The 16,676-nt window shown below is 39.1% G+C and overlaps 1 protein-coding gene across 13 annotated transcripts in view; it reads left to right on the top strand.

The window, feature by feature from the left end:
- RAPGEF2 (Rap guanine nucleotide exchange factor 2) overlaps positions 1-16,676 on the top strand; it is a 265,728-nt gene that overhangs the window by 159,117 nt on the left and 89,935 nt on the right. For 2 of the 13 annotated variants that reach the window (XM_055405070.2, XM_055405071.2), the window contains exon 1: positions 14,634-15,746. The exons of 10 other annotated variants lie outside the window; for them this stretch is intronic. In XM_055405070.2, the coding sequence (XP_055261045.2) occupies positions 15,687-15,746 (60 nt within the window). In that variant the 5' untranslated portion in view covers positions 14,634-15,686. Of the gene's footprint in view, positions 1-14,633; positions 15,747-16,676 lie in introns of those variants that run through there. One more of the 13 variants, XM_055405069.2, reaches the window with a different exon arrangement.

The raw sequence follows: 16,676 nt of genomic DNA, 5'->3' as shown, positions 1-16,676 counted from the left end.
TTAAATTTAGGTCTTCTGAATTTTGGCATGTTACACAATATTTTTAAAAAAATCATGTTTGTTAATATCATTACCAGTCTCATTTTAAAAGGCCTTAATTATTGGGAAGCTGTAAAGCTTATGGTATTGGAAATGTTTTCCCACATCTAATTTTTACTTGAAAGCTAAAATTTTATCCTTGGCCAAGTGCTATAAGCCGTTTTTCTCAAGGTAAGAAGCTCGGTTTGTTCACTTACAAGAAATATGGGCAAAGTACCCAATTTTGAGAAACCCCAGCTTGTCTATATTGTCTTCTTTCAAATAAAATTAGTTTTCATGAAAAACCAAATGCAAGGCCCTTCTGAGAGCAGTGCCCTTAGACTGTACACCTACGAGGCTGCCTGTCCTCATTTCCTGTGAAATCCTTCCCCTTACCTCTTTTTCCTTCTTCCTTAATCCCCTTATAGATTCCAGGAGAAAATGGAAAGGTCCCAAGCTAACTTGGGGTGGAATCAGAAGAATTTTAAAATGTTTCACATTAAATAATTGTTTTAAATATGTTAATTGTAGTGGATAGTTGCCAACAATCCATTTTGTAGTTACTGTGTGAAAGCGAAAGTGTTAATCAGTCAATCACGTCGGACTCTTGCGACCCTATGGACTGTAGCCCGCCAGGCTTCTCTGTCTTTCCTGGATTTTCCAGGCAAGAATATTGGCATGGGTTGTGATGCCCTCCTCCAGGAGATCTTCCCGACCCAGGGATCGAACCGGGGTCTCCTTCATTGCAGGCAGATTCTTTACCAACTGAGCCACCAGGGAAACCCAAAAGTAATCTTTAAAGGTAGATATTTTTTACTTTATTTATTTAGCATTTCTCATTTAGAGCATTTTCTCCTTAGGAATTTTATTTTGGGGTCTCCCCAGAAAGTTCTGTGACTCTTCTTCCCTATTAAGATAATTATGAGCCATTATGTGGAATTATAAAATATTTAAAATTTTAATGCAAACATTTGTGTGGTATGAAAGTATGATATTGTAACGGTAGTGTCATTAGATCACCTTTAAAACTTGAATTTTTGGTCTTATGATAATGTCAATAAAACTAGTGTTTGGTGTCCCTAACCACCCCCATACCCTCAGAAAAAAACCAGTAGTTTCAGCACCCTCCTTTGGGTGATTAATACTTAATGTTTAGGATGATCTATTACAGACTGTTTCAGTTTGATAGTGCAAAATAAATAAACAATACCTAGCAGTGTATTTAAAACTTCTCAAAATTTTTGCTAGTTTTCTAGAAATCTGTTTTTATCGTCTAGTTTGAGTGTTTCTTCTTTTTTTCTTCTCTTACTGGCTTCCTTTTTCTTTTTTGGTCTACATCAGTGTGCCATCTTCACTCTTTTCTACTTGTCCTGCTTCTGTTAAGACACCTGCGGCTAGTTTCCTTTGTCTTTCTTAGGATTGTGTTCTAATTCAAGGCAATTCAGTAATCCTCTGCTCCAGCAAGATGTCTGAAAGGGTAGCACTGTCTTTGGGAAGGGGTTGGAAGTTTTCCCTGCTCCTGACTTTGAGATGGTGGGTTTGCCCTGGTAAGAGCTGGAGTGTCTGTCTACATGTGCATTCCCTATAGGGTCATTGGTCACTGTAGATTCCTGCATCGCTTCTGTCTTAGAGAAATTTCCCCTTTAGCTGACTGTCCCACTTTCTTTCTTATTGCATTTTTTCCTTTATTGTAAATACCATGCTTTCTAGTAGTTTGTATAATATTTTTTAAGTTTATTTTTATTTAAGTATGGTTGAATTTACAGTGTTGTACAGCAAAGTGACTCAGTTATACATATATATATATATATATATACATTCTTTTTCATATTCTTTTCCATTATGGCTTATCACAGGATATTGAATATTGTTCCCTGTGTTACACAGTAAGATCTTTTTGTTTATCCATTGTGTGTATTGGGGGTCCCCAACCCCCCAGGCCATAGATCGCTGCCGGTAGCCTGTTAGGAACCCAGCTGCACAGCAGGAGGTGAGCAGCAGTTGAGCCAGTGACGCTTCACCTGTGTTTACAGCTGCTCCCCGTTGCTCACATTACCATCTGAGCTCCGCCTTCTGTCAGATCAGCGGCAACATTTGATTCTCATAGGATTATGAACCCTAACGTGAACTGTGCTTGCGAGGGATCTAGGTTGTGAGCTCCTTGAGAAAATCTAATGTCTGAGGACCTGAGGTGGAGCTGAGGTGGTGATGCTAGTGCTGGGGAGTGGCTGCAAATACAGATGATCATTAGCAGAGAGATTTGACTACATAGAGACAGTTATAAATCAGTTGCTTGCAGACTCACATCAAAACCCTATCAGTGAGTGGCAAGTGACAACTGTATAATTATTCCATTATATATTACAATCTAATAATAGTAGAAATAAAGTGCATAAGAAATGTAATGCGCTTGAATCATTCCAAAACCACTCCACCACTCAGCACCCCTTGATATCATCCCCCTGCTACCATCCCATCCCCATCAGTCCATGGAAAAATTGCCTTCCATAAAACCACTCTCTGCTGCCAAAAAGATTGAGGACTACCACTGTATACACTAGTTTGCAGCTGCTAATCTTGAACTCCCAATCCTTCCCTCCTCCCCCTTGGCAACCACAAGTCTATTCTCTATGTTTTGATTCTGTTTCTGTTTCATAGATAGATTCATTGGTGTCATATTTTAGATTCCACATAAAAGTGATACCATATGGTAACTGTCTTTCTCTGTCTGACTCACTTCACTTAGTATGGTAAACTCTAGTTGCATCCATGCTGCTGCAAATGGCATTATTTCATTCTTTTTTTTAATAGCTGAATGTATAACATTAATCTTTTATTAGTTTTGGGTTTTAGCTTTAAAAAATCCACTGTGTTGAATCGTGTGTTTTAGAATTTTGGCCCAACAGATTTTTTGTTTGTTTTTTGCTTCACCTCCTTGAAAAAACATTGCCTATAAAATAACTTGCCATCAAGAAAAATAGGTTTTCTTATACATTTGCTCCAAGGCAGTCTTTTAGTAAGCATTTCATATGACACACTGTACATTTTGCTTATGTCCACCACACTGTTTACTAATCAGGATGATTTCTGAGGGTCATTTCTTCTTTCTGATTTCTTTTTTCCTGTCCTAACCCAGTTTGTCTTGGGGGTCAAGTGTAGAATGAATGAGTGAATACTACTTATTCTGTTTAGTGTTTCATGATAATATTTATGTTTATGTGTTAATACCATGAACTGCTACTATATGGTACGATCAGGAGATATAATTATCCATGAATGTGATTCATCTGGCCAGTTGTGAGTAGTTCTAACAATTGTAGTTACCTGATATGTACAATTAAATATTATAATATTTTTCTTTAAAAATATCTGCATGGTAGTAATTGAAAATTTCAAAGTACAACTGAAATATGAATAGGTAAAGTACTCTGTGTTTTTAGTTTTTAAGGAGAGGAAGAAAGTAGATGTGTGGTTTGGGCTTTGTTTGTTTGTTCATTTATTTATGGAAAGGAAAATTGAATATTGTCATCTTAAGCTCCCCTGGTCATATTGGGAGGCTGGCTTCTTTTTCAAGGGGACATTTAAAGAATTTCTGTGGCACCTAAAATATTTTCTTTATTGAGACCATCTCTTCTATATTTAATTATTTTCCAGGCAAATTAACTTGGAAGCATTTCCTGTCTGGAATATATTTAATTACATCAGATAGGCAGTCACAGTTCTATTCCTGGTCATGAAGTCCATTGATGAATTCTGCCTTCTAGAAATACTGTTATTTTCTTGTAGAGTGAAGATTATTGAACCATTATGAGAACTTATACATATTGATATTTATTTGAAAACAGATTTTTAAAAATAAAAATATGTTTGTTAAAAATTAAATTTCCTAAAGAGTCAGCAGAGGCTTCAGAAGCAGATAGTATCTTGTATGCTATTGTATACCTTTTGCACCACATATATGCTGTTTAGTAGGTCCTCAGCCGTGTTGTGGTTCTGTCCTGAGGTCTTTGGGTCAAATTCCCAGAATTAGCATGAGTTACTATTAGAGACATCATAGGTCCACCTGCCTTGACAATTCTATACAAGGATATATGCCATCTGTATAACATTAATTAATGGGTTGCCCAGACCTTGCGTGCCCATGAATTTTTCAAATTTCTTGAAAGGAATAAAGTTGACCCTTATTGAATACTTATGACATACACCAGTCAGCGGGGTGTTTTTTCCTGATTGCTTATTTAGTTTTCGGTTGCACTGGGTCTTCGTTGCTGTGTGCAGGCTTTCTCTAGTTGTGTAGAGTGGAGCTACTTTCGAGTTGCAGTGAGGGGGCTTCTCGCTGCCGTGGCTTCTCCTGTTGTGCAGCACAGGCTCTAGGTACACGGGCTTTCTTAGCTGCAGCACGGAGGCTCAGTTGCTGTGGTGAGCAGCTCTGGGGCGTGAGGGCTTCAGTAGTTGTGACTGGAATGCACAACACAGGCTCAGTAGTCCTGGTGCACAGGCTTAGTTGCTCCAAGGCATGTGGGCTCTTCCCGGACCAGGAATTGAACCCATGCCCCCTGCACTGCCTGCCAATGAAAAGAATCTATCATCTCTACCACCAGGGCAGTCCATCGACTGGGTGTTTTTTCACATGTTTTCTCAATCTGTCTGCAGTTTTGAAAGCTTGCTGATGGTGTCTCCACCGTTAGGAGGTAACCATCCTAAGGCCAGAGGTGTCAGGTAATGTGTTCAGTGTTCATGGTCACACAGATAGAGTCGAACAAAGACATAGGTCTTTTCTGTCCCTGGTACATGAAATTCCTTATTTTTTAAAATGAATTTAACATATATTCCTTTTATGTTACTTAAATTTTAAATTTGATCTAAAAGAAATATATCTCAAATAATTCAACCTCCTTAGATGCCTACGGTTTAAGTACCTTTAAAAGAAATAGACTGGAGCATAGAACGTCCACTGTAGCTGAGGCTGAAGCTCCAATACTTTGGCCACCTGATGCAAAGAGCCGACTCATTGGAAAAGACCTTGATGCTGGGAAAGATGGAATGCAAAAGGAGAAGGGAGAGGTGGAGGATGAGATAGTTAGATAGGGTCAGCCACTCAATGGTCATGACTTTGAGCAAACTCAGGGAGATAGTGAAGGACAGAGGACCTTGGTGTGCTGCAGTCCATGGGGTCGCAAAGAGTTGGACATGATTGAACAGCAGCAGCAAGAATATCCACTGTTATAGGTGCTGGCTGATTCATCAGTTTTTTGTTGTTGTTGCAATTAAGTGTTTTCCCTTTTTGAACCATGCATCTCATTAGTAAAGCACAACATTCCTGGTTTGCTGTCCTCAACCCCCCCCACCCCCCCCCGACCCCGACCCCTGCTATTTAGCCTTTCTAGCATCATTCTAATACAGAAATGGGTTTTCACTGGCAACTAGTACCATTTCATAATAAAGGATGACTGTGTGATTAATTAGTGTGTTTTAAAAGTTAGATCCACTTAAGCCAAATCTTTCCTAAAGATCTTTTGTAAAAAGTATGACTTATAATGAACCAAAACAGTTTACAACTGTCTAAAAATAATCATTCTTTTAGAGATAAAAACACTGCGACAAAATTACTTGTATATGAGAAAATATTGGTAGTGTTTTGGTAGTATTTAAGAATATCGTGCCTTCTATAAAACTGATTGTCTAGTTATATACAGCTTTTAATAATTCAAATTATTGCTACCGTTAAGAGAAACACCTTTTACTTACATTTTTCTAGGTTTGACAGCATTTAATTTGCAAATTAAGGGATGTTAACAAGAAAACCTTTAAACTATTGTCCAATTATCACTATAATTTTTTTTTTTAAAGTAAGGACATTTTAATATTTCCTTCACAGCTGCCAAAGTAGGAGGACAAAGATGTCAGAATAAAGGAAAGTTGCCACGAGGAAATCTTATCCCATGATAGATCCATTTCCTTCAGATGGTCTTCTCTGTCTTATTACCTGTCTGTCTTATCACCCGAATCTTGCTCCTAGCTAATGTTTGGGAACAGCCATGTTAGGTAGGATAACTTTAAGAACTTAAAAGGATTTTAGGAATCGGCCAGCAAACCACTTACTACAATTTATTTTTTTCCTATGTAATCACTGACATTCATCCTTTGCTTTTATTATATTTTTATTAATAATTCTACTTAGCACTGATATTTGTGAGATTCCATACATAACGTGTCAAAATTGCACACTACTGCTTGGTACAAAGAAAGAGTTTTGTAAATCATACCAGTTATTGTTTATTGTAGGAAAAGCCTTATTATTCAGAAATTTTCCTCATGCTTAGCTGAAATCTGCCTCTCTACAATCTTAGTTTAGGCTTCTTGAAGGTTCTAGATATCTCTTAAAGCAGCACAAATAAATATTCATATTCCATTTTCTTGTAATGGTGCTTCATATATTTAAGGACCCCCCTGCTTTGTTCAGCCTCTCGTCTAGGTTAAACATTCCTAACTTCTTGTAACTTCTCCAACACCTTAGCATCTGGATTTTCTGCTGTTCGAATGTGATAACAAGTTACTCATTATCTCTCCTAAGTCCTGATGTCTAGAATGGGTTGCTGTCAGTTACATAAAGTTGTGCAACTTCATCTTCTCCTATGCTAGCTACAGCAGACCTTCCTATGCTTTATATGTCTGATAATGTAACTTGATATTATATTAGGGTTTCCAGACATTGTGGAGCTCACTTTTGCAGATAATCCTTACCACCTCCTACCCTGTCATGAATTTCCTCTAGCCTGATCTTCCCTATTTTATGTTAATACTTGTATGAATGACATTTGGATGGTATACATTTTAAGCTGTTGAATTTAGACTTGTTGGTTTTCATTTACTCTTTTCACCTGTCAAGTTGATTAAAACACCTAATTTTGTCATTTAGCAAGTTGGACATATTTTTTGGTTGCACAACTATCCTGTCTATTTCCTCATTTTACAGCTGGTGTAATACTGGCCCTAAAGTTCATTCATTCGAGGAATCCATTGTTCAGTACAGTTCTTGGTGAAAATGGAAAACGTGTCTTTTATTTTTTACTTAAAACTGAACACACTTTTTGTTGTTTTTCAGTCACTAAGTCATGTCCAATTCTTTGCGACCCCACGAACAGCGTGAATGAACTTCTCGGTCAATCCAATAACATTTCACAGGTTACTTTTGAAAAAGTTTAAGTGGAATCACGCATTCATTCTTCATTTAAACAATTACTTTGTGTTAAGTAGTAGAGATAAAACATAATTTATCATTAACATATCAGGCAAATAAAATGCTGTATGTTCCCTGCCTTCAACTAATTTACATTCCATTTTGTGGTCAATATTTCTCCTTTTGTTGAATAAAAATAGATAATTAGCAATGTATTCTACTCATGCAGCATACTAATCATAATGGAATTGGTTACATGCCAAATTACTGATAAAGATAATAATTGCCTTTTATATTTGGAATAGTGTTACTCTGTGAAATACTGCAGTCAGAAGCCCACTTTGAGGACTTGTCCTTAGAAAAAGTAGTGAAATGATTACAGTTACAAAGGTTTTGCCTTTGAACTTGAGCAGTTTGAGATGAAGTCTGGTCTTTTCTTAAAACAGGTTCTAGAGAATGAGGTAAGCTTTATGAAATCAGATGTTGAAATCTGTTCATTTTTCAAATAAGTGCATTTTGAAAAGCCCCATTCTGTGTGTTGGAATTTCTTACTTGCTTACAGACTTCTTTATATTTTTCATTTTTCTGCACGTCTCCATTTCATGCCATTTTTTTTAGGCTGTGCTGTGCAGCTTGCAGCATCTTGGTTCCCTGACCAGGGATTGAACCCCTGCCGTGGCAGTGAAAGTGCTGAGTCCTAAACATTTGACTGCCAGGGAACTCTCCATTTCATGCCATCTTTTAATCTTTCTCTTCTATCATGATCCATGTAAATAGTATATTTATTACAGATCGGTTAATTAGTTTTTCAATTATGAGTCATATTCAGCATATGTAGTTTGTTGTCTGATACCTTTTTGTGAAAGAAAGACATTGCCTAAAGATTTCTTTAAATATATCTTGAAAGTATATCTGGCTTGAGCGTATATCTTTTTTGGACTCATAATTAGACTCTTTCTGATAATAAGTGCTGAGTCAAGTAATGGTTCCAAGTATTTCTAAAGCCTGCATTAAAGTAAACTCAGATATTTACTCAGCAGTTATTACGTCAGGCATAGTGTCGATATCTCTCATTTTATATCATAAATTATTTTAAACAAAGAACCTGAAGTTCCTTTTTATTGGTCAAAGTAGAAAAAATAAAAAATTGTAGCCCAGATTTCCTCTGTGAGGAGGATGTGTGTGTTCAGTTCAGTTCAGTTGCTCAGTCGTGTCCGACTCTTTGCGACCCCGTGAATCACAGCACACCAGGCCTCCCTGTCCATCACCAACTCCCTGAGTTCACTCAAACTCATGTCCACAGAGTCGGTGATGCCATCCAGCCATCTCATTCTCTGTCGTCCCCTTCTCCTCCTGCCCCCAATCCTTCCCAGCATCAGAGTCTTTTCCAGTGAGTCAACTCGTTGCATGAGGTGGCCAAAGTATTGGAGTTTCAGCTTTAGCATCAGTCCTTCCAATGAACACCCAGGACTGATCTCCTTTAGAATGGACTGGTTGGATCTCCTTGCAGTCCAAGGGACTCTCAAGAGTCTTCTCCAGCACCACAGTTCAAAAGCATCAATTCTTCGGTGATCAGCTTTCTTCACAGTCCAACTCTCACATCCATACATGACCACGGGAAAAACCATAGTAGCTTCAGTTCAGTTCAGTTCAGTCGCTCAGTCGTAGGACCTATCTGAAGTTTACCCAAAGGTGGACTAGATTATGTGAAATGTAGAATTGAGTTAATGATGTGAAGAATTTGTCAGATTATCAACATTTCTTTATTTTTTTTCAAGAAAGAAATCATAATACTAATGGGATACATTGGGTTTAGGAAAAGAGAAGTGAAACTTTGACCATACCTAGCACAGTTTTGCATTGGCTTGGTGCTTATGGATTTGGTGTGGTTGTATAGAAAATAACATTTTAAAATGTCATTTCTTTGATGAACAATAAACCATTAGGATTTATGTTTATAAAATTTTATGTTTCCAATAGCGAAGAATAAATTCTTCCTTCCTTTCCAACAGATTTGCTCCAACCTTTGTAGTTTTTCCTGTGAGGAAGGGAGAAGAGAGAAAAAAAATGACCATAGGATAGTAGATAAGTAAAATAAATGATATTAGAAATGTAGTTTCTATTTTATCTTCTTCCAAACTACTAACTGTGTAATCTTATACGCTATGAATACATTATTTTATTGCTTCCCTTGGGTTTTGACCAAGCTTAATTAAATGTTTGTAAAGCACGTGGAGATCTATGGATAAGCACTGTAGATATTATAAATAAATAAATGCATATTAATCCTAAATGTGGTTAATAATTACTGAGAAGAGCAGACCATTTTTCTCAACTTCATAGTAATTAAAAGGGAATACTTTAGGTAGATAAAAGTATAAGTGAATATGATGGTTTTAAATTTAGCATGGAGATTAACACTAAGTGATTTCTTGATGTGTATGTAATCTCTTTCGGGTCATTGTTACTGATGTGGCTCAGTGGTAAAGAATCCTCCTGCCAGCACAAGCGACACTGGAGACATGTGTTCATGGGTTCAATCCTGGGTCAGGAAGAGCCCCTGGAGAAGGAAATGGCAACCCACTCCAGTACTCTTGCCTGGAAAATTCTATGGACAGAGGAACTTGGCAGGCTACAGTTCATGGAGTCACAAAGAGTTGGACATGGCTAAGCATGCACGCACACAGACGTTCTCAACACAGGCAGAAAGTTGTTACGTGGTCCTTTTTCAGTAGCTGAATCTATTGAGTGCTATTTGCTCAACCCTGATGGTTAAGAAATAGGGTAAGTATAACTAAATTCAGCCTAACTGTGATTTTTTTCTTATTTGTGTAAAATCTGTAATACTGGGTTCTCTTAAATCTTCATATTTTATGTTTGGCGTATCATAACCTGGTGTAATTAAATTTCTGTGTACAAGGTAGTATGGATAGTAGAATTTCAGTACTGCCATCATGTGATTTTTAAAATGTGGAGGTTGTAGGCGTGGAGCCAGCTTGGGAGAGAAATCACAGCAGTCTTAGCACAAAAAAGCATCCAGTGCCTGAGGATGTGTGATCCTGACTTTATCCACCAGGGTCCCCGATGAGCTTAGTTTCCTCCTTAAGAGAAGTGACAGGTTTTTCCGCCAAGACGAGCAATGTGAAACTTTCTCCCTAAGGGCAGCTGCCATCAGGATGGCAGTTATTTGACTTAATCTTGGAGAGGGACTTCTGTCATCTGGACCCGTGGGACATGGGCTAGATGGTGACCGTCGTGTGACTTGATCATTTAGTTCTTCAGTTGCCATTGACTTTCTGTGTGTGTGTGTGTGTCTGTGTGTGTGTGTGCGTGTAGTAGTGGTAGTAATAGTAGTAGTAAAATACACATAACGTTTAAATTGATCATTTTAACTGTTTTTAAGTGTACAGTTCAGTAGTATTAAGTGCATTCACCTTGTTATGCAACCATAATCATCCATTTCTAGAATGTTTTCCTCTTTCCAAACGGAAACTCTGTACCCACTAAATATAACTCCTCATTTCTCCCTTCTCCCAGCCCCTCACAACAACCATTCTCCTTTCTGTCTATGAAGTTGATTATTCTGGGTACTTCATGTAAGTGGAATCATACAGTGTTTGTCTTTATGTGACTAAATTATTTGCTTACCATAGTATCTTCAAGGTTTATCCTTTCTGTAGCTTGTGAAGAATCTTGGTCTTTTTAAGACTGAATATCCCATCATATGTATAAATTATGCCATACTTTATATATACATTCCTTCATAGGTGGACACTTGGTTTGCTTCTAGCTTTTACTTTTTTTCTTTCAAGGTTTTATTTTTTTAGAACAGTTTTAGGTTTACAGAAAAATTGAGAAAAAGGTACAGAGATTTCACAGATATCTCTGCCCCCATGGATCACAGTCTTACTCACCAGAATGGTACATCCTTTTTTAAAACCAAGGATGAGCCTACCGTATTCATGCAAAGTCCTTAGCTTATCTTAGGGTTCAATCTTGATGTTGTGCCGATGGGTTAGGACAAATGTATAATGAGACATGTATCCATCACTTTAATATCATACAGAGTATTTTCCCTGTCCTAAAAGTCTCCTCTCTATCCTAAAAGTCTCCTGTGCACCACCTCTTCATTCTCGCTGCACCCTGTCACTTCCACCTGCAAGCCCTGATCTTTTACTGTCTCTGTAGTTTTGCCTTTTCCAGAAAGTCATATAGTTGGAATCATACAGTACGTATTCTTGATATTGGCTGCTTTCACTTAGTAATATGCACTTAGTGTTTCTCTCTGTCATTTCATGGCTTCATAGCTGGTTGCTTTTTCGTGTTGGATAATATTTCATTATCTTGACATACTATGGTTTATTTATACGTTCATCTACTAAAGGACATCTTGGTGTGGTTTCCAAGTTTTGGCACTTAGGAATAAAATAGCTTAAATATCTGTGTGCAGGTTTCCATGTGGATGTATGTTTTCCACTGCTTTGGGTATATATCAAGGAGTGGGTTGCTGGATCATCAGATAGAAGCCCGTTTAGTTTTGTTAGAAACCACACTGCCTTCCAAAGTGGCGTACCATTTTGCCTTCCGGTCGACAGTGATTGAGAGTTCCTGCTGCTCCATGACCTCACCAGCTGAGGTGCTGGTATCAGTGTTCTGGATTTTGCCCATCCTAATAGGTGTGTCGTGGGCTTCCCTGGTGGCTCAGAGGTTAAAGCTTCTGCCTCCAGTGCGGGAGACCCAGGTTTGATCCCTGGGTCGGGAAGATCCCCTGGAGAAGGAAACGGTAACCCACTCCAGTATTCTTGCCTGGAGAATCCCATGGATGGAGAAGCCTGGTAGGCTACAGTCCACGGGGTCGCATAGAGTCGGACACGACTGAGCGACAGAACGGAACAGAATGGAATAGGTGTGTCGTAGTATCTTGTGGTTGTTTTGATTTGCATTTCCCCGATGATTTAAGATGTGGATCATCTGGTCATGTCCTTATTGCCATGTGTACATCTTCTTGATGAGGTTTCTATTAAGGCCTTTGGCCCATTTTTAAATCAAGTTTTATGTTATTGTTGAGTTTTAAGAGTCCTTTGTACATTTTGGACAAGTCCTTTATCAGATGTCTTTTGCAAATATTTTTTCCCAGTCTGTGGCTTATCTTCTAGTTCTCTTAATATTGTCTTTTAAAGAGCCAAAGTTTTTAATTTTAGTGAAGTCCAGCTGGTCTATTATTTCTTTCATGGATCATGCCTTTGGTGTTGTGGCTAAAAAGGCAGTAGTGTACTCAGGGTCATTTCTTCCTGTCTTGTAGGAGTTTTATAGTTTTGCGTTTTACATTTAGGTCTGTGTTCCATTTTGAGTTAATTTTTGTAGATAGTGTAAGGCCTGTTTCTAGATGATTATTATTATTTTGTGTGTGGATGTCCATTTGTTCCAGCACCATTTGTTGAAGAGACTGTCTTTGGTCTATTGCATTGCCTTTTCTCCTTTGTCAGATATCAGCACTGACGACTTTTAAGTAGTTTGTCTGTTATAGAAAGATATTTGGTATTTTGCTAGAGACTGGTGTACAGGATCAAATATGATCTTGTCAGTTTCCATTCCTGGTCACTGAGGATTTCATTCATTCAAAAACCATGTAGCATGCTGTGCACTGCAATACCAGGGGCACACAGGCAACCATGATGCCAGTTCTCATAGACAGGGGCGTGTAGCAGGGTAAGCACATACTAACTGCTCAGATAATTAAGTGTAAAGTCACAGTATGGCAGGGAAGTGACCCGCAATATGATGATAAACTTGAGGGCATTTCACCAGGGTGTTGTGAGGGGTACAGTAGGAGTCAGTCCAGAGAGAGAGGGTTAAGGTGAGTTGAAAGCAGAGGAAATAGCGTGCAAAAAGGTCCTCTTCCTCTTCAAGGAAGCAGTGGGAAGCCGTGGGTTTTCTTGATGTGGAAAAGGGGGCTCAGTGGATTTGGGTGAAATGACCAGATTTTAGTTTTTAAAATCTCAGATGTCATTTGTTAAACGGGTGGAGTGGATGAAGTTAGAACTGAACCCAGAGAGTTTACTAAGGAGACTTCTGCAGTTTTCCAGGCAAAAAAAAAAAAACAAAACAAAACATGACTGGAGTGCGATGATGGTGACGGAGAGGAAGAGAAATCTGAGCTTTAGAGAGAACATCATTACTGGGATATCGTGATGGATTGGATGTGGAGAGGGTGTTAAGGGTGACTTACCGATGTCTCAGTTATGTCTCAGGACCGTAGCAGTCCTCCGGCAAGAGGGCAGTGGGATGAGGGATGATGGAACCAAAGCAGGTGATTCCTCAAGAGGTCAGGTTGTGAAGTGGGGAAGCCATCAGACAGTAGTAGCCTGGTAGCCTCAGGAGAATGCAGGATCTCGGCAGGGTTTCTAGGTTTGGTTTTGCTTTTGAGATGGGAGAGACCTGACTGGTTCCAAAGTCAGTGTGGAGAACTCTAGTGGTAAGAGAGAGGTTGAGTATATGTGGGAGAGAAGGGGTAATGGGTAATATAAGAAGTCTGTGAATGGGGCGTGTCTGGGGGAGAAGGATCCAAGATAGAGATGTGGGGGGCCCTGGCTGCCTTCACGTGTGATGGGAGGAAAGAAGATAAGCGCTGTGGGTGTGGCTTAGGTAGGGAGAGAGGGAAACAGGAGTCAGCAGGTGTGAGCAGCTCCAAAGTCAACTGTTCCAGTGGCTAGATGTTCCGTATTTATTTTCTGTTATGTACTCCATTTATGGGTAGAGATGACTGTGAGAAACGGACCATGGCTTCCAGATTAAAATGTCCACTATGATGCTGTCTTTTCACATAACCTACTTACCTGCGTGGAGTTTAGAGTCTGTGGCAGAATAATACAACCTTATTAAATTTCAACCTTCTGCCTCTCAGTTTTTTTTTTTTTAATCCTGAGCAGGTTTATTTTGATATTATTTGCAAGGTGCTATATGTGTGTGTGCACGCCTGCATATGTATGGGTGTTTGTGAAAAATCACATCTTCTAAATTTATACAGAGCTTGCGTTTTGTGAATTTTTGGTGGTTTCCTATAGCACAGCGATATTTGAGGGTGGGGAAAGTGGTCACATCCATTCTTGTTTCTTCACCTTGGTGAAAAAAATCATATTTAGTTCAAAGCTGTTCAAGTAAGTCCTTGCTCTGCCTTTCCACCCCGTCTTCAGTGATATTATTTGGAGTCAGCAATCAATGGATTCCACCCCTCTGAGACTTGCTTAACCTACAGCTGCTGATCCAACACAGGCAAGAGCACGTTACTTTATCTGAATTGTCCATCGCTACCTTAATGAGTGAAATGGTTAAGGAGTGGAGGGGGCGAGCCTTAAGGAACGTGTGTACCGTTTGAGCTGAATATTTCAGTGTATATAGGGGAGGGAGGGTGAGAGAGAAATCCACTTACATCACTAGAACTGCATTCACTGTGAGCCTTGCAGGTTAAGAGACAGACTCCAGTGTCTTGCTTTCTGCAGGAAGCAGCAATGCCGCCTGTTTCCTAAGAGGAATTTTTTATTTAGAAAAGGAAGCTTTCTCTCTACCCAGGAAATGGCTTTCCTTGTGCGTTGCTATGCCAACTGCCTGCAGCCATGGTCCTCCAAAGTAAGCACAATAATGTAATTATATTGGTGTATTGCATTCAGACTCCTTCTCGAGACTGTGTATGTGTGTGTGCATGTGCCGTGTTTCTGTTACTGACTCTCTTGCTGGCAGTCATGGTTCTGTTGAGTGTGAGGGACAGACATCATTAGATCAAATGTCCATCAGTGTCATGCCGCTGAGATTAATTGTGCAAACTTGGTTAGTGGAGTGGGACAGAGATCACTGGTCACTGCTCCGTCAGCATCACTGGCAGCCAGGGAGGAGGTCCCGATTCACACGCTCTGCCCTGGTTCTTTTCTTTCTTCCTCTTTCTTCTTTTTTCCATGGTCGGAGGGGTCCGTACGTGTGATTGCAAATGAGACAAGAGTATTAACAATGCTTGGCTGAATGCTGGAGACTGGTTCCTCCACCACCCTAATATCATTCTGTAGGAAGCCTTTTGGAGGAGAGTCTGTGTGCAGTCAGCCATTTTAGCTTTTTTTTTTTTTTTTTTCTTTCCTCCTTTTCTTTTGCCTCTTGTTCTTCAGTCTCAGAAATGATCTTGCTCTCGGGGAAGACTGAAAGCTGGATAAGGTTTCCTGGGTCTCGCCATAGCTTGAGATGGTTAGAGTTTCTGTGTTATAAAAATGGAGACTAGCAGGGTCGGGCAGATCCCTTTTCTGGTCCGCAAATGTGAGGGTTTTCAGCTCACCGGTAGTGAGACTTGAGGCTGCAGCTGACTCTCCTCCTCCTCCTTTTTTTTTTTTTTCTTCTTGCTTTCTGTTTCTTTTTTCTTTTAATTCATTGCTGTCAAGGGTGACTTGCCGTCCATGAGAGACTGTTACATGATGTGTAAATTCAGCCCAGCATATGTTTCTTCATTATGAAACCACTAGCAATCCCAGCTAACCATGGAGTTATGGGCCAGCAGGAGAAACATTCAGTAAGTACCTCAAATGCTGCTTGTGCTTCCATTGCACGTCATAGAGAACGGCTTTAAAATGGGGATGATCACTGCTTCTCTTCGGGGGGGGCAGGGTTTTTAGAGGGTATGACATTCTGCTTGGAGGAGGGAGGGTAAGTTACAGCTGGCTTGTTCTTCCAGTTTTATTGTGATTAAAAAAATTTTTTTTAAACTCAAGACCAGTAGTCCACTTAAAGCAAAGATCATGAACATTGGTAGGTATTGGACGGCTGCTTTTTATAATCAGAAATTAAAGCTTGATAATTCAGCTTTAACTTATACTTGAATAGTTTCTTTAAAATATTTGTATAGTTGAATTTCATGAGAGATCACAAAAAGGTTATTGGGAACAGGCGTCTGTAGTACGGAATTCACATGTAGGCTTGGGGGAGGGAGGAGAGCTTTGGCTATTGATTTGTTAATAAAACGATCAGTGAGACTCATCTGACTTCTTAATGTGTATTAACAGGTGATGGGAACACAGGGCTTTTTTTAATGCCATGAGTGTTGCTTCTTTATAATTGATCCCATGAGTCAGCCCTGCATTTGTCATGCTGAAATCCCACAGGCAGCTACTGCTGTTTGTGAGAAACACTTTTCTCTGGTTAATCCCAAGTCCCAGCCTCCTGCTTCAGGAATGCAAGCTCTCACTTTGCTGCCTTCATATCACCATGTTGGAAGTTTGCTGCCATCACACTGATTCATATATGTGTAAATATATGTATATTTAACTGTCCTGAATGAAAATGTATATATTTAGGCAGCTTATATAGTCATTAGTCTAAGTATTTTTAAAACATCTATTCTTATACCCTGGCATCTGGTGAGTATTCTACTAGGGTATAGGAATTATCTTTTATGTATACTAAAATGGTTGAGATGTTAAACTTCGAAAATGGAGCTAAATCA

Source organism: Moschus berezovskii, chromosome 19, assembly GCF_049115385.1.
Source record: "Moschus berezovskii isolate FMDL1 chromosome 19, NW_MosBer_1.0, whole genome shotgun sequence".
Lineage (NCBI taxonomy): Eukaryota > Metazoa > Chordata > Mammalia > Artiodactyla > Moschidae > Moschus > Moschus berezovskii.
Note: the sequence above shows the minus strand (reverse complement) of the source record. Positions and strands in the feature narration are given on the sequence as shown.